At 55.7% G+C, this 17,500-nt stretch overlaps 1 protein-coding gene across 4 annotated transcripts in view; it reads left to right on the forward strand.

The window, feature by feature from the left end:
* The window catches only part of LOC113816211 (uncharacterized), a 375,861-nt gene extending 360,377 nt beyond the window's left edge, over positions 1–15,484 (forward strand). For 2 of the 4 annotated variants that reach the window (XM_070145474.1, XM_070145476.1), the window contains 6 exons: positions 10,387–10,610; positions 10,880–11,122; positions 11,277–11,411; positions 11,604–11,732; positions 11,839–12,749; positions 13,004–15,484. In XM_070145474.1, coding sequence (XP_070001575.1) covers positions 10,387–10,610; positions 10,880–11,122; positions 11,277–11,411; positions 11,604–11,732; positions 11,839–12,749; positions 13,004–13,238 — 1,877 coding nt within the window. In that variant the 3' untranslated portion in view covers positions 13,239–15,484. Of the gene's footprint in view, positions 1–10,386; positions 10,611–10,879; positions 11,123–11,276; positions 11,412–11,603; positions 11,733–11,838; positions 12,754–13,003 lie in introns of all 4 variants that reach the window. The other 2 variants (XM_070145477.1, XM_070145475.1) reach the window with 2 other exon arrangements.
* The last annotated feature ends 2,016 nt before the right edge of the window (positions 15,485–17,500 follow it).

A 17,500-nucleotide genomic window follows, 5' to 3' on the forward strand; every position in this document is an offset into this window, starting at 1 on the left:
AAACGTAACTTCAAGTAACTTTTTCTCTCATCTCCTACAAACGAGACTTCTAAGCAAACTCAAAAAAAATGCAGAAGAGGGAAGTTATTAGAATAGGGAGAAAGCAGCAATGTATGATGATATATGCATGCGGCGAGGGGTGTGTGGTCAGACGAACAGGCCCCCAGGCGGTGGCGAATGGCGAGGGGAGAGCATCCTTCAGGAGGGGAGAAGGGAGAAGGTAATGTGTCCAGAATGAGGGTGAGGTGAAGAAGGGGAGGAGGAGGAGGAGGGAGGGGATGAGGTAAAGAAGGAAGGGGGGGAGAAGGGAGATGATTTTAGGAAGGAAGGAGGAGGAGGAGGGATGAGGTAAGGAAGGAAGGGGGAGGAGAAGGGAGATGATTTAAGGAAGGGAGGAGGAGGAGGAGGGAGAGGGATGGAAGGTAAAAGAAGGAAGGGAGGGAGGAAGGGAAGGAGGAGGGAGGGGATGAGGTAAGGAAGGAGGGAGATGAGGTAAGGAAGGAGTGAGGAGGGAGGGAGATGAGGTAAGGAAGGAGGGAGGAGGGAGGGAGATGAGGTAAGGAAGGAGGAGGAATGGAGATGATGTAAGGAAGGAGGAGTAAGGGAGTGGGGGATAAGTAGGAAGGAGTAGGAAGGACGATAAAGTAGATTCGGTAAAGATAAGATGAGGACGGAGGCGACTTCGGGAAAGGAGGAAAGAGTGAAAAGGAAGAGTAAGGGACTTGGAAAAGGAGGGAGTGGAGGACGAGAGGATGGAGAAGTCGGTGGAAGAGAGGAAGTGGAAGCGGAGGTGGTGGAGTAGGAAGAAAGGATAGTGAGGAGGGAAGAGGGTGGGTGGAGGAGGATTTTTTTTTTCTTTTATTTATTGCTTGTCAGTTTGCCTGTGCCGTATTTGTATGTATACGAACGTGTACATATGTATAAGTTTGTGTTTGTGCACACGTCAGCGACACGTGCTCAGATAGCGATCTCGAAAAAAAAATGCATACAAATTGAATGATTAGAGACCGTGTGATGACCCTGGCTGCAGGGGGGGGGCGAGTCTGCGAGGAGCGGGGGGGGGGGGAGGATTAGGGCGATGGTAGGCCTATCTCTGACACCTTGGCAACATTGCCGGCGTGTCGGCGTGTCAGCGCGCGCGGAGACACGTCCTCGGCAGTGACACACACACGCGCGCGCACACACACACACACACACACACACACACACACACACACACACACACACACACACACACACACACACACACACACACACACACACACACACACACACACATGACAGGTTATGAAATCTTCGTGGGGGATCCTTGCACACGTCGAAGGAGACGAATCGAAGGACCGCTGTATTCCCTTATTCCCGATTATGCCTCTGTTCCCTCTTTCTTCCCTCTCCTTCACTCCACTCCCCACTCCCTCATCATCCTCATTCGTCCAGGAGTGCGCCCCCCCCCCGAGGTCGCGATAAGGGAGCTTCCGGTATGACCTCCTCCTATCTATGCTGCGATGTCCACGGTGCTGCTGCTGCTGCCGCTTCCGGTGCTGCGGTGGGGGAGGGGGGTATAGCGGGGGGAGGAAGGGGGAGGGGTAGAGGGAGGGGGAGGGGACATGGGGCGGAGGGATGGGGAGAGGGGTAGCTGGCGGGGAGGGGTAGAGGGAGAGGGAGGGGTTCATGCCGGGGGGGAGGAGGAAGGGGGGTAGAGGGAGTAGAGGGTAGGAGGGCACATGGCGGAGGGATGGGAGGGGGTATGGCGGGGAGAGGAAGGTGTGGGAGGGGTAGAGGGAGGGGGGAGGGGACATGGCGGAGGGATGAGGAGGAAGGGAGAGGGGGGTAGAGGAAAGGAGGGGAGGGGACATGGCGGAGGAGGTATGGCGGTGGGAGGGTGGGAGATGGTAGAGGGTGGGGGAGGCGACATGGGGAGGGACGGAGGGAGGGAGGGAGGGAGGGTGAAGGGGAGAGGAGGTCGTGCTCGGTGAAGGACGGCGCCTTACGTTAAAATGCCATGACTTGCATTATCAGGAAACTTTGCTGGTTAATGGAGAGTGACTTAGAGAAAGAGGGAAAGAGAGGGAGAGACGCGGAGAGAGAGAATATAAGAGAAAGGGAAAGGGGAGGGGAAGAGAATGATGTTGGGGACGATTTTGCAATATCCTCTTTTTGATTGTCGTTTCTTCCCTTTCGTTTCTCTTCCTTTCTCTCGTTTCTCCCTTTTCGTCTGGATTCGCCCTAAGGTTTTCCAGTTTGTTTTCTCTCTCTGCCCATCTGTCTTTCGTCTCCCTTGCTCACTCTCTTTCTCCTGTACTCGTTCGCGGTCTTTGTGTCTCTCGCTTTCTCTCTGTTGTTTTATTTCCTTGTTCTTCTTCTTCGGTCTCGTTTTCTTCATAATCATCTTCTCCCTTCTCCTCTTCTTTTTCTTCCTCCTCCTCCTCCCCTTCCCCCCTTCTTCTTCTTCTTCTTCTTCTTCGGTTCTCTCTTCCCCCTTCTTCTTCTTCTTCTTCTTCTTCTTCTTCTTCTTCTTCTTCTTCTTCTTCTTCTTCCTCCTCCTCCTCCTCCTCCTCCTCCTCCTCCTCCTCCTCCTCCTCCTCCCTCCCTCCCTCCTCCTCCTCCTCCCTGCCCCCTCCTTTCCTCCTCCCCCTGCCCCCTCCTTTCCTCCCTCCTCCTCCTCCTCCTCCCTCCTATTCCTTCCTTCCTCTCTCCTCCTCCTTTTCTTCCTCCTCCCCTTCCGTCTGACCTACGCCTCCTTTCACCAGCACGTGTCATTTCACAGTCATTCCTACCTCATTCCCCCGCCATTTCTGGGTCGTTCTGCCCTCCGGCGATAACACCAAATTGAAATCTTGACCTGCAATAACCTGGCCACCCACAGCCCGGATAAGGCAAGATGAGGTCATCACTGGTCAAGTGATAAAGGCTCTGGGGGCTGGGGGAGGGAGGGAGGGAGGGAAGGAGGGAGGGAGGGAGGGAGGGAGGGAAGGAGGGAAAGAGGGAAAGAGGGGAGAGGGAGGGAGGGAGGGAGGGAAAGAAAAGAGAGAGAAAGAGCTGGAAAGAGGGAGAGAAGGAGGGAGGGAAGGATAGGAGGAAGAGGAGAGAAGAGAGGAGAGGAAATGCAAGGAAAGGAGGAGAGGGAGGGAAGAGCAAAGGAGGGAGGGAGGGAGGGAAGAGGAGAGGAGGGACGGAGGGGGGGGGGGAGGATGTGGGCAAGAGCCATGTTTCCTCGGCGTCGTTGAGGGATGGTGTACCTTGATGGCTCCGGCTCTTTGTGCCTCCTCTTTTTCTCTCGCTTTTTTCTCTCGCTTTTTCTCTCTCAGCTTCTCTAGCCTCTGTCTTCCTCCTTTTTCTTTGTCTTTTTTCCCTCTTCGCTTTCTCTCTCTCTCAACTTCTCTAGCCTCTGTCTTCCTCCTTTTTCTTTGTCTTTTTCCCCTCTTCGCTTTCTCTCTCTCACCTTCTCTAGCCTCTGTCTTCCTCCTTTTTCTTTGTCTTTTTCCCCTCTTCGCTTTCTCTCTCTCAGCTTCTCTCTCCTCTGTCTTCCTCCTTTTTCTTTGTCTTTTTCCCCTCTTCGCTTTCTCTCTCTCAGCTTCTCTCGCCTCTGTCTTCCTCCTTTTTCTTTGTCTTTTTCCCCTCTTCGCTTTCTCTCTCTCTCAGCTTCTCTAGCCTCTGTCTTTCTCCTTTTTCTTTGTCTTTTTCCCCTCTCGCTTTTTTCCAAAGTCCGACGGGTAGAGGCAGCAGAGTGAGGAAATGAATTGCTGGAAAGGAGGGAGGGGAGGAGGAGGAAGAAGAAGAAGAAGAAGAAGAGGAGGAGGAGGAGGAGGAGGAGGAGGGGGGCGAGGAGAAAGAGGAGGAGGAGGAGGAGGAAGAATAAGAGGAGGAGGAGGAGGAAGAAGAAAAAGAAGAAGAGGAGGAGGAGGAAGAAGAAGAAGAGGAGGAGGAGGGAGAAGACGAGGAGGAGGAGGAGGAAGAAGAAGAGGAGGAGGAGGAGGAGGGGGACGAGGAGGAAGAAAAAGAAGAAGAAGAAGAAGAAGAGGAGGAGGAGGAGGAAGAAGAAGAAGCGCAAAAAAGTAGTTTGAGGAATATAAGAACAGGAGCAGAGGGAGGGAGGGAGGGGGGGGGGGAGGCATCGGGCCGCGATAGGAGTTGCCGAGAATTAATGTTTAAGGGAGCAGATTCTGGCCATCAGGGCGCGCTCTTTATTGCACGCCCGCACACGCCCGCGCTCTTGATGTCTTCGGTGACACTGCGGGCGCTACTCTGGGCGTTGTGTCGATTGGGTTTATCGCCCTGTATCGGAGCCGGAATGAGGTGCGTGGGCGTGGGGATCTGTTTTCGCGTTGTGGTTCCTTGCTCGCGGGCGGCCCTCCTCACGCCGGGCTTGGCATGACCGGCGCTGGCTTCAGGGTGAGCTCGGCGTGGCGTGTGAGCTCCGTGTGGCTCGCCTGGCACACTCCGCCCGTTATCCTGCTCCCGTTGCGTCACCGGGCGGGGGCGGGCGGGCGGGTCACGTGACTCGAGTGCCGCACACCTCGCTAAGCACGCTTGCCTAACTCGTGTAATTAAACGAGGCAGGTCGTGCTGGGCCGCATGCCGACCCCCCCCCCCTTCCTCCTCCCTCCACTTCTTTCTTCCTTCTCCCCCACCCCCCATCACCTCCTGCTTTTCGTTCCCCTTTCCCCTTCTCCTCTTTTCAATGCTGCTCTTTCCTCCCTTCACCTTCCTCTTTCGCCTTTTCCTCTTCCTCTTGCCCCTTCTTCTTCTTCCTCCTCTTCCCACTTCTCCTCTTCCCTCTTCTCCTTCCTCTTCCTCCTTTTCCCCCTTCACCTTCCTCTTCCCCCTCTTCCCCTTTCTCCTCTTCCCTCTTCTCCTTCTTCTTCCACCTCTTCCCCTCTTCCATCCAATCTTGTATCCTCTTCCCCCTTTAACCGAACCCCATTCCTCTTCAACCGTCCTCCCTCCCCCTCCCCCTCCCCCTCCCTCCTCTCTGCCCTACCCGTGCCATCTGCAGAAGGAAGAGAAAGGATTGAGCTGGGAAAAGAGAGAGCGTAGAGGAGGAGGAGGAGAAGGAGGAAGAGGAGGGGGAGAAGGAGGAGGAAGAGGAGAGGGAGGAGAAAGAAGAAGAAGTAGTAGTAGAAGAAGAAAATAACAAAGAAAGAGAATAAAGAAAGTAGGAAAATTTTTAAATAAGGTAATGCAAGACCTGCCCTCCCCCCCCTCCCCCCGCCGTCCACCCGGGCGACAAAGACAAAACGACGATAAAGAAACAAGTAAACAGAGACGGCGAGAGGCATTAAAAGCTTTAAAATAGAAGTGGATCACAACAGACACGAAACAAGCGTCAGAGCCCCGCCGAGCAGGGGCACTGAGGCGGACAGAATGCAGGGAGGGTCACGCACATCCGAGGGGGGAGGGGAAGGAGGGGAAGGAGGGAGGAGGGGAAGGGGGAAGGAGGGGGGAGAGGGAGGAGGGGAAGGAGGGGAAGGAGGAGGCTAAAGGGGCAGGAGGGGGAGAGGGAGTGAGGAGTAGGGAGGATGGGGGAAGGGGGATGGGGTTGGAGGAGAGAGGGAGGGGGAGCGGAGAGAGAGAAGGAGGGGGGTGCAGGAGGGAGAGGGAGGAGGGGAAGGAGGGAAGGGAGGGAGAGGGAGGGGATGGGGAGGAAGGAGGAGGGAAGGAAGTAGGAGAGGGGAGGGAGGAAGGAGGGAGGGGGTTGCAGGAAGGAGGAGGAAGTGTGGAGAGGGAGGATGGGAGGAGAGAGGGAGGAGAGGTGCAAGAGAGGGAGAGGGAGGAAGTGTGAGAGGGAGGAGGGAGGGAGGGGTACAGGAGGAGGGAAGGGGAGAAATTATGAGAGGGAGGAGGAGGGAAGGGAGGGAGGGGTTGCAGGAGGGAGAGGGAGTGAAGTATAAGAAAAGGAGGAGAGGAGAGAGAGGGGTGCAAGAGAGGGAGGAAGTATAAGAAGGAGGAGGGGGAGAAGGGAGAGGGTTAGGAAGTATACGAAGGAGGGAGGGAGGGAGGGAGGGGAGGAAGGATGATATTGAGGGAGGGAGGGGGACCTGTTGCACACTCACACACCTACCCTGCCGGTCCCACTCCCTCATTATGTATGCAAAGACTGATTAACGGTATCACTTTCCCTTCCCGATGGCTGCGGTTTATGGCCCTGGCGCTGGCTGCGATTGCGCCCTGCGATCTCGGGGGGGGGGGGGGGTTAAGGGGAAGGGACAAGGGGGTTAAGGAGAAGAGAGGGGAAGGGGAAGGGACAAGGGGTTAAGGGGGAGAAGGGGGAGGGGGAAGGGGCAAAGGGGGTTTAGGGGAGAAGGGAGAAGGAGAAAGGGGTTTAAGGGGAAGGGAGAAAGGGGTTAAGGGGGAAGGGGAAGTGGAGAAAGGAGTTAAGGGGGAAGGGGAAGGGACAAGGGGTTTATGGGGAAGGAGAAAGGGGTTAAGGGGGAAGGGGAAGGAGAAAGATGTTAAGGGGGAAGGGGAAGGAGAAAGGGGTTAAGGGGGAAGGGGAAGGAGAAAGGGGTTAAGGGGAAGGGGAAGGAGAAAGGGGTTAAGGGGGAAGGGGAAGGAGAAAGGGGTTAAGTGGGAAGGGGTTAAGGGGAAGGAGAAAGGGGTTAAGGGGGAAGGGGAAGGAGAAAGGGGTTAAGGGGAAGACAAGGGAAGAGGAGTTCAGTTCGGAATAAGTGTCCATGCTTGTAACATTTTCCCTTTCCTTTGTTGTTGTTTTTTCTTCATATTAATCATGATAAACATTCTTTCCATTGTAGTCCATCGGTGCGTTTTTTTCCCGTCTCAAGAAAGCTCGTTTTATCTTTGCTTTGCGTCGCGAGGTGGGCGTGGGAGTGAGTGAAGGTGGGGGCGGGAGGGGGGGGGGTAAACGAGGAAGGAACGAGAAGCGGATGGGGGGGGGTCGGGAGGGGGTGGGGGCAGGGGGTCCGGGCTAGGAGAGGAGAGGGATGGGGGCGAGGGGGAGAGAGGGGGTGCAGGGGTGTGGAACAGGGAGGGGAGGGGAGGGGAGGGGGGAGGGGAGGGAACAACTTTCCCCTCGGAGAAGGGTTGACGGCCACGCTCACGCACGCTTGACCGCAGACAATCAGGAGACCCGACCAATTAACATTATTCGTGAAAGGTCAATCGTTTCGCAAATCGAGCCGCCTTGCATGTCTGTATGTAAATTTATGAGGCGGTGCGGAGTAGCTTTCCTTGAGTGCGGGCAGGCTCCCGGCCGGCCGTTGCGTGTGCATGTGTTGACATTAATATGCAGGCACTGATTGCACACGACATGTGCGTGCTCTCGGTCCGAGAGACACGCTCACGTATGTACGCACTTAATTGCTCAATTAAACACACACACACACACACACACACACACACACACACACACACACACACACACACACACACACACACACACACACACACACACACACACACACACACACACACACACACACACACACACACACACACATACACACACACACACACGCACACGCACGCACGCACGCACGCACGCACACACACACACACACAAACACACACACACACATACACACACATATACAAACACACACACACACACACACACACACACACACACACACACACACACACACACACACACACACACACACACACACACACACACACACACACACACACACACACACACACACACACACACACACACACACACACCACACCACACACCACACACTGTGCATACAAATACACATACACACACACACTCGGCCACGAGCTCATGTATCCCACACGCTCACACGCACATTCTGGCCTCTCTGAGATCCTCGCGACGGGGGGGGGGGGGGTGACCTGGCGGACTTGCACATCAAAGGACAACAGCAGGCCTTCCCGACCGTGAGTCACGTGCCAAGACGGACTCGTGAGCCGCGTCACGTGACCTCACCCTCCCAAAAGCTTTCTCCTCTCTCCCTGTTCCTCTGTTCATCTCTCTCTCTCTCTCTCTCTCTCTCTCTCTCTCTCTCTCTCTCTCTCTCTCTCTCTCTCTCTCTCTCTCTCTCTCTCTCTCTCTCTCTCTCTCTCTCTCTGTTCCTTTTCAATTCTTCCTCTCTCATCTCCCCTCCCCCTTGTCTCCCTCTTCCATACTCTCCCATTTCCATCCCCCTCTCCCCTCTTCCCCCTCTCCCTCCTCTCTCACCTCCTCTCTCCCATCCCTCCCCTCTTCCTCCCCCATTTCCACCTCCCTCTTCCCTCTCCCCCTTCTCTCTTCCACCTCCCCCCCCCCCACCCCTCCCCCCCCTGCCGGCCCGTCTCCCTAAACTCATCAGTTCGATTCCTATCCAATTATAACTTTTTTTTTCAGCTGTGACTTTTTCGTTACGCATTGTGATGGGCTTGTTGTGTGGCATCCCGGGGGGGGGGGGTGTACGGAAGGGGAGGGGGAAGGGTAGAAAAGGGGGAGGGATGGAGGGGAGGAGGGGGGGGAGGGGCAGGGTAGAAAAAGGGGGAGGGGAAGTGGGGGAGAAGGGCAGGGAAAAGGAAAAGGATAAGGAGGCGAGGTATATGGGGGGACGATTGGATATGAGGATATTGATGAGGAAGTAGGGTGGGGGGGAGAGAAGAAGAAGAAGAAGAAGGAAAAAAACAGGTGTAAAAAGTGAAATGTAATGGAATAGTGAAGGCGTGCGAAAGGTTAGGGGGAAAGGGGAGGAAGTGTAGATGGGAATGAATGCTTAAAATGGACACACGCACACACACACACACACACACACACACACACACACACACACACGCACACGCACACACACGCACACACACACACACACACACACACACACACACACACACACACACACACACACACACACACACACACACACACACACACACACACACACACACACACACACACACACACACACACACACACACACACACGCGTATCCCCAGATTGACCCATCAAACGCGGGGCCATAACGCGGGGCCCCGTTTAGCCAGGTAATTCCGCCGGCAACTTTTCTCTCGCCGAAATGATCGTAACGCCGACGAAGACGCCGGACGGGGCGGGCGGGTACAGTGCTAATCCACCGGACCTCCGCCGCGTAAGGTCGGAAATCCCACGGCGGCTGAGGGGCGGGCTCGACCTTCCCCGCCCGCGCGTTCGTTCGACTGACCTTTTGATCGGTTGTTTTAATTAGAGCTTCGTCCCGTCCCTCAGCTGGGGGGGGGGGGGATGGAGGGAAGGCAGAAGAAAGATAGTGTGTGGAAGGAAGGAACGAAAATAGAAAAGAGGGAGAGGAGGGAAAGGAAAGTGGAGAGAGAGAGAGAGAGAGAGAGAGAGAGAGAGAGAGAGAGAGAGAGAGAGAGAGAGAGAGAGAGAGAGAGAGAGAGAGAGAGAGAGAGAGAGAGAGGGGGGGGGGAGGAACAGAAGACGGGGAGAGAGAGAGAGAGAGTTAACTATGACAGGGAAAGGAGTAGCATATTTGTGGTTTCAGGAGAGGGGGGAGGAGAGAGAGAGAGGGGGGGGGGAGAGGGGGCAAGACAGAAGAGAGGGGAGGGGGAGGGGGGGAGGGGCAAGACAGAAGAGAGGGAGGGGGAGGGGGGAGGGGGGGAGGGGGAGGGGGGGAGAATGGAAGTGTTGTGGCATCCCTCCTGTCACTGCGATCCCGCCCGAGATAATCTTTTGTTAATGTTGCTAAATTTAGATCCGCGATTTGAATACTCGTTCAAGGTGGAGGAGTTTGGCTGCGTTGCGGCAATTCGCACCTGCCCGCTCCCCGCCTGGACATGCCCGAGCTGAGTCCCGCAGGCATTTCACGCCTTCCTCCGCCTTAGGATCAGCTCCCGGGTTGTCGATTTCCCCTCTTCTTGTTCTCTCGCTATCCTACTCTCTCCCCCTCTCCTATTCTTACCCACTCTCTTTCTTTCTCCTCCTTACTCCCCCCCCCCCCCCCTTTCTCCTAATTGGTCTCCCCCACTTCCATTATCTCACTCTTTTTTCTCCTTTTTTCTTACCTTTCTTCCTTCTCTCTCTCTCTCTCTGATCTTCCCTCTCTCTCTCTGTCTTTTCACTCTCCTTCTTTCCTAATTCTTTCTTGGTACTTCCCCATCCCCCTTCCTCCCTCCCTCCCCTCCCTCTCTCTCTCTCTCTCTCTCTCTCTCTCTCTCTCTCTCTCTCTCTCTCTCTCTCTCTCTCTCTCTCTCTCTCTCTCTCTCTCTCTCTCTCTCTCCTCTCTCCCTCTCCCTCTCTCTCTCTCCCTCTCCCTCTCCTTCTCTCTCTCTCTTCTCCTTCTCTCTCTCTCTTCTCCTTCTCTCTCTCTCTTCTCCTTCTCTCTCTCTCTTCTCCTTGTCTCTCCCTCCTTTCCCTCGTCTCTCCCCCGCCCTCCTCGCCCCGCTGACGTCCCGTCCCTCGCCTTGCAGATGGCGCCGTGAATGGTTGCGAGCGGGACGACGTGGTGAGCGACTGCGGCAGCGACGGCGCCCACGACCACGCCCTCGACGACTCCATGGACGGCACGCCGCCAGCATCCGAGATCCACCCGCCGCCCAACCGGCCGCGCTCGCCCACGCCCGTCGGCCTCCAGGGGCACGCCCAGATGCAGCTCGTCCCCACGCCCCGGCACTTCCATCCCGTCATCAATCTGGTGAGTGACACGCGCGCGAACACGCACGCACGCACACACACATGCACACACACACACACACACACACACACACACACACACACACACACACACACACACACACACACACACACACACACATTCAAGCACCCAAGAATGCATGGGAGACAGAATATCGTGACTATATTTGCTTTGCTTCGCCTCGTGTAGAACAGTTTTGAAACCGAATCATAAAATGACAAGACGATCACCGACGAAAGCACTAACCCCCCCCTCCCCTCCCCCCACAGGCAAGGGACCTGACCAGCCGCTCCAGCAACGGCGGCGGCGGCCGCACGCCCACCCCGTCACCGCCGCCCATGGTCGTCCCCCCTCATGTCCCACCGCCCCATCCTTCACCCTCGCCCACGCCCACATCCGCCGCCCACACACCCATCAGCAGCGCATCCTCCCCCACCTCGGCGCCCGGGCCCGCCCACTCCGTGCAGGCCGCCCTCGCTGCCCTGCAGGCCGGCTCGCTCTCCCTCAACCAGGTCAGTCAGCAGTTTTTCACGTTTTTCTCTTGGTAATTGCTATTCCTGTTGCCGCCGTCCCATTCATAGTCCGCCAGCGACAGCAGCAGCATCGCGGCGACAAACGTAAGAGTGAAGCTTCAGCCGAGTTACTGACCTCTCCTTCCGATTCCAGCTGGTGGCCCTGGGAGCTCAGGGGCCAGGAATCCTCATGCAGAACCAACTTGCGGCGGCGGCAGCGGCGGCCAACCAGCTGCCGGTGTCGTCCCCTCTGCCCAGCCTGGGCTCTCTCAACCCGCAGGAGCTTCAGGTGAGTGGCTGCCGCCCCTCGCCTCTCGGCGGCGGGAGTGGAACTGCCATGAATAAGTGATGGAAATCAACTGTTTATTATTACTTTGCGTGTATTTGCTTTGTCTTGTGGACTTGATGTTCGTGTCGCTTTCAAATGGAATGTAATTTTCTATTTCCGAGACTGAAATATAATGCATATCTTTCCTTGCAGGCTTTGCAACAAACTCTGTCCCAGCAACAACAGCAGATTCAGCAACAGCTTCAGCAGTTTATGCTGTTCTCCCAGTCAGGTGCAGCCTCTCAGTTGCCTCCTCAGGCTCAGCTGTTCCTTCAGAGCCAGGTGAGATGACCGGAGTTCACCTGCGTTGTGTATACTTGGTCGTGGTAATTAAAAGTCACCATATAATTCCTCTGCACTTGACTGACTGTCTCTTCCTCTCTTGCAGCAGCTGCAGTATTTACAAAACCTCCTGCAGCAGGGTCTTTTGGCCTCTCCCGGTCTGGCGGGGCTGCAGGGCCTCCAGCCCCCCGTCTCGCAGGCGCCCTCCCAGACCGCGCAAGTGCGCAACGTGCAGCATGCCGTGGCCCAGGCTGCCCAGCAGTTGCAGCAGCTGCAGAAGGCCCACCAACAACACCAGCAGCAGCAGCACCAGCAGCAGCCCCCCCAGCAGCAGCATGTCCCCCGCGACGTCCGCGACCTGCGTGATTTGCGAGATATCCGGGACATGCGGGACCTGCGGGACCTGCGGGAGCTCCGCGAAATGCGTGAGCCCCCTCTTCGGCCCCCGCCCCTGGAGCCCCCCCACGTCTCAGGCTCCCCCATGGCGCCCCACCTCACCCCGCACGGCCACATGCCACGCCCCCCTGTCTTACCTCACTCCCCGCCTCCCCCGCGCCACTGGGAGCCGCCCCCGGAGGAGCCCACGGACCTCGAGGAGCTGGAGCAGTTCGCCAAGACGTTCAAGCAGCGGCGCATCAAGCTGGGCTTCACACAGGGCGACGTGGGTTTGGCCATGGGCAAGCTCTACGGCAACGACTTCTCGCAAACCACCATCAGTCGCTTCGAGGCCCTCAACCTCTCCTTCAAGAACATGTGCAAGCTGAAGCCGCTGCTGCAGAAGTGGCTGGAGGACGCGGACAAGACGGTGACGGACCCCACCACGCTGAGCAACCCCCTCACCTCGCCCGACAACGTGGGCCGCCGTCGGAAGAAGAGGACCTCGATCGAGACGAGCGTGAGAGTGGCGCTCGAGCGGGCTTTCCTCCAGAACCCCAAGCCGACCTCGGAGGAAATTGCCATGCTGGCTGACAACCTCTCGATGGAGAAGGAGGTTGTCAGGGTCTGGTTCTGTAACAGGTAAGTACGTACCTTCGTTTCTGGTTCTCTTGAAGGATTGCCCTTTGATAGTGTGAGCGGTCGAGTGTAGCGCACGTCAGTGGAGGCCTCTTCTCCACATGTTGCCAAGGTCAAAAGGGTCTCGACACTATCAAACCTCAACCTTACTACTTGCTATCTCACACGACTCATGCCCACATGCTTGTATGATGAGTCTAGAAAGCACAAGGGGTGGCGGGAAGATGGGAATAATGTTTCTTTCTTTTCTTTTGCAGACGCCAGAAAGAGAAGCGAATAAACCCTCCCACGAGCGGCATGGTGAGCCCGCCGCTGAGTCTCAGCAACACCTCGGTGTTCAGCACTGTCCCCATCTCCTCTGCCCTCACCCTCACCAGCCTGGGGCAGCCCCCGCTCTCCCCCGTGGGCCCTTTGCCGTCTCCCTTGTCTCTGGTCACTCACAGCTACCCTCCAGCATCGCCACCAGAGTCTGCTTCCACAAAGTCAGAGTAGGTGGGTGCCCGGGCTCCTTGCGAGGCTACGAGGCCTCCCAGGGCAGCCCCCTGGCACCTGCTCTCCCCTGCCACGCCCCGCCCCTCTCGTGCAATGCTTCACCCCTTGGGAGGCGGGGACCTGTGGCTCTACGGGGCACCCCAGGAGTAGCACCAGGAAAGCAACATTGCCGCCCTCCCTCGCGGGGGACCAGCGCCACGAGGACGCTGCGTCGAGAAACGGAATTTTGAGCTCCAGGAGGCGGATCCTGTGTCATTGTTGTTAGTGTGTCTGTGTGACGGTGGTAGCCTGGCTGCCTCGGATCACACGGTCTTGCAAGCCTCACCTAGCCATGGCTGCCAGCAACAGGCGTGATCATATCAGTGTGGCGAGGAGGCGTCTCGGCGGACCGCGCGGAACACGGACATTGCGCCGCCACGCCCACGTGTCACTCGGTCGCAGAAACGGGCAGAGCCTGGACATTGCCCCGCAGGGCGCCCGCCGTTACGGCAAGTGTAGTGCGAGAACTGACTCGAGGAGGACAGTGCGTAGGCGCCAGGGTGCTGCGGGCTCTCGGAGGCGCGAGTGCATTGCGTGAGGCGGCAGCGTGGCGCGCGGTCGGGCCAGGGCGCTCCCCACGCAGAACCTAACCCTCGGGCGGCGGCGAGGTGCCCCACTCTCGCTCTGTCTCGCTCTTAAGGTCTTAATCTGTCAGCTGTGTCGTTAACAAAGTCTAACTATGTCAAGAAAACGAGGAAAAAGAGATTCTATTACTTTTGATGCGAAGCTCCGGACGGCAAGACAGTGGGGGGCCAGCCGTGGCCGCGAACGTGAATCTTGGCAGTAGTTTGTAAGAGGACGGGGTACACCGGGAAAGTGTTTTTATGTGTAGTGGTTAGATAGATGAATGATTTCTGTATTATCATTGGAATACTGTCTATGTGGCTTATTTTATCTATGAGTACTAGTGTAACATTCTAGTAATGTCTACTTAAACAATCTTGCCTAATTCGAAATGAAAGTTCCTGCATATAAAATGAAGTACGTAACTTTTAAGATACCTCAGCCAAACAGTGGTGTTTGTGGGGCGGTCGGGCGCGGTGGGGCTGGCCGATTCCTAGCTGCATTTTTACTGTTGTAGCCTCAGAGCGCGAGGTCCCAGCGCCGCCACGCCCGCCCGCGCCCGCGTGTGTTCTCTACTCCAACGTTGTGATTGTGTAGTCATGGAGTATACTTCCCGTGGATCCATTATGTTAGATTCTTAAGGGCTTAGTGTATCAGCATCGCCCCGCCCCCACCCCCTCAGATCCCAGTCCCCTAAAGCCCCCACCCCTTTCCCCTGGTTCCTCCCCTTCCTTCCCCGCCCCTACTCCCTCCCCCTCCCGCCCCTCCCAGCCCTCCCTTACGAGAGACATTACACCACCAGCGCTTGACCCGAGGGCACCGAGGGCACCGAGGGCACCGAGGGCACCGAGGGCAGGCGCGACCGTCTCCTTCACCCACACGCTCTCTCTCTTTCTCTCTCTGCGGCGCCCATCTCGCCCCCGTCAGAACCAGGGGGAGGGGGAGGGAGGGACGAGGGGCCCTGCAAAGCCCCCCGTCTCCTCCTCCTCATCCCCCATCCCATGTCACCCCCCCTCCCCCCGCCTCCTTTTGTGAGTCTCTGCTTGTCTTCCAAAGGACTAATGGACGAATGAGATAATGGGGAAAATAATTCATCGCGACCTTCATCGCCTGGCTCGCAGTGGGCGTTAAGGTCCAGTTTAGTACCGAGAAGAGGAACACGATGGTCCCTACAGACGAGTCCTTTTCCTATAGCTGATTTCCTTCCCACAACTCTTGATTTATTTTTGTTAGTGTGACTCAGTTTCTTGCAAAACAAGCGTGGTCACTCAGCCCCGTCCTTCCCCACTCTTCCTTCCGCACGCTGACCACGCCTCTTTTTGGCCCTCGGTAAAACGCCCATCCGAGAGGGTGCCTTGGCTCCCTTACCCTTCAGGGTTAAGGGGCGAAAGGTGTCGCTCTAGGGGCACTTCCAGTCTTTTCTGCCCCATGCCCGCCCCTCCGCCTCCCTTCCCCTCCCCCTCCCTGCCCACGGGGGCTGACTCAACGGTGCGCGTGCGCGTTAATTACCGTTCTTACCGTAGCTTCGCCGACATTTTCCTCTCCCTTGTGTGTCCGTGACGAGGTGCCAAAGCCGTCACCTTCCTTGTCTCTGTCAGTGTTTGGTCGCTCGAACAGTTAGGAAACTATATTTTCCAAGTCGATTAATAATGATTAAAAAAAATAATAAGATTTTGATGTGCAGTATACAAAACAGACAAACAAAAAAAAACAATGATAGTAATAACGACGATTGTAAGTGCATCCCCCTTCATCGCCACATCTCAAGGCCTTCCGCACAGTGGCCACCCCCCAGTCGTCGCAACTCAGGAGCATTATCTTATAGTATAAAACATTGGGGGGTGACCACTGTCGCCGCGGCTGCAAAAGCTCGGGATTGGTGGAGCAGACTCGCGTTAGTGTGGTTCTCGATGTGATTGGTCGAGCCAGACGGTACGGATTCATTCAGTCGAACCGTGAAAAAAATCACGTTTATATAGAATATATGAATAGAGGGATAGATACACGAAAAAAGTGAGACATAAAGATTTAAAGTAAATTGGTCACTTTCACAGTGCGGGAGAGAGAGTTGCCGTTTTGTGTTATATTTGGAGATTTATGCCCTCCCCTCCCTCCCTTTCTCCCTGGCCCCTCCCCTCCCTGACCCCCCTCCCTGACCCCCTCTCTTGTAATTGTTATTTGTAAGGTAAACTTGTAGATCCACGAAACGCTAAACGAGGTATGGGTGTGGCCATCCACAACGTTAAAGAGAAAGTTAACAATAAAGTAAACATGGGTACATTCTTGGCCACGGGCTCGTCGGAAAAGCGGACGAGCGAGAGAGAGAAAGAGAAAGAGAGACACGGAAGGAAATCCAGGAGACGAATGCCGAGATGGACAGAGAGAGAAGAGACAAAGAAGAGGTGAGATTGTGAGGCTAACACGCCGTCCGCTTGGCACAGGCTCCCCAGCGGAGTGTCAGTCTCGCGTCGACGGAAAAACGGAAAAAACTTAACCCGGTTGTAACACGTGGCGAAAAGAAAGCTGCTGGTGAATTCCTGTTTTTTATTGTTGTTGTGAATCATGATTTAATAATAATTATTAATAATAAAAATAACTAAAAGTTTCTGGTGAACTTTTTATGTTGTTGTAAAGTATAGTGATCAAAGTTGCTGTTTCTTTTGTTTCCCTCCTTTATTTTTCTTTTTTTCTTATTGTATAAATTGCTGAAAAATAGTTTCGAAAAGTCTTTGTTGTATAACTAAAGTGTCAGTGTTATTTTCTTTTTCTTATTTAATAATTTAAGTCGCGATTATCGAAGGCCGGATGGGCATTATTCTTGGTCGCCGCTTAAGGAGAGATCAGTCCCCTTTGCGCTCGAAAAGGCGTGCGCACCCGCAAGCGCGCAGCTCTCAGATATTTTGGCCGACATTCCACAGGACTCAAGTGGTAAATCCATAAACAAGAAGGCAGTCTATACGAATAGGAAAATACATTACTGCATCAGCACAAACCTCCCCCCCCCCCCTCCCCCGCCTCCTTCCAGGTCCCCAACTCAGACTAGCGAAGGAGGCGCTGACGAACAAGACTGACCCGGTGACCAATGCCGTCGTCTCGTGGCCCCTCCCTCCGCCTTCCCCTCCTTCGGGTCATGCAGAGCAGGAGGGGGGAATCGGGCTGGGCGAATTGTCGACACTTCCTCGCTTTCCCTTCCCCGCCATCTTCATCTGCGTTCCTCTCCAGTTCCCAGTTTCGTCCGGTGCGCGCGCTCTGCTCACTCCACTGCTTGGAATCCTCCCCCCCCCCCTCGTAGCAGTCACTCTGATTTCGAGACTTTATCCGACCTTCCTCCTCCACCGCGCCCCACGCAGACACGCCCCCGTCCCGCCTCCTTCCCGCCCTGGTCCACCAGCCCTCCCCCATTTCCAACCCTCCCTGACCACTTACCGAAGAGAAGAGAAAAGAAACCATGGATGAAATTAACCACGTTAGATGAGGCATCCAGCTGCTGTGCTGGCCGCTGAAGAGGGCCTCTCGGGGTTGCTCCAGGAGTGATGCAGGAGTCTGAGTCATGTGATACACTGCCCACAAGAGGTCGCTCCGATCCCGTAGGATGTATTCAAACTGCGTGTAGAGTTTATTTCTTTTTTTTTTTCTTTTCCTTTTTTTTTATACTCTGC

This window comes from Penaeus vannamei, chromosome 34 (genome assembly GCF_042767895.1).
Source record: "Penaeus vannamei isolate JL-2024 chromosome 34, ASM4276789v1, whole genome shotgun sequence".
NCBI classification, from domain to species: domain Eukaryota; kingdom Metazoa; phylum Arthropoda; class Malacostraca; order Decapoda; family Penaeidae; genus Penaeus; species Penaeus vannamei.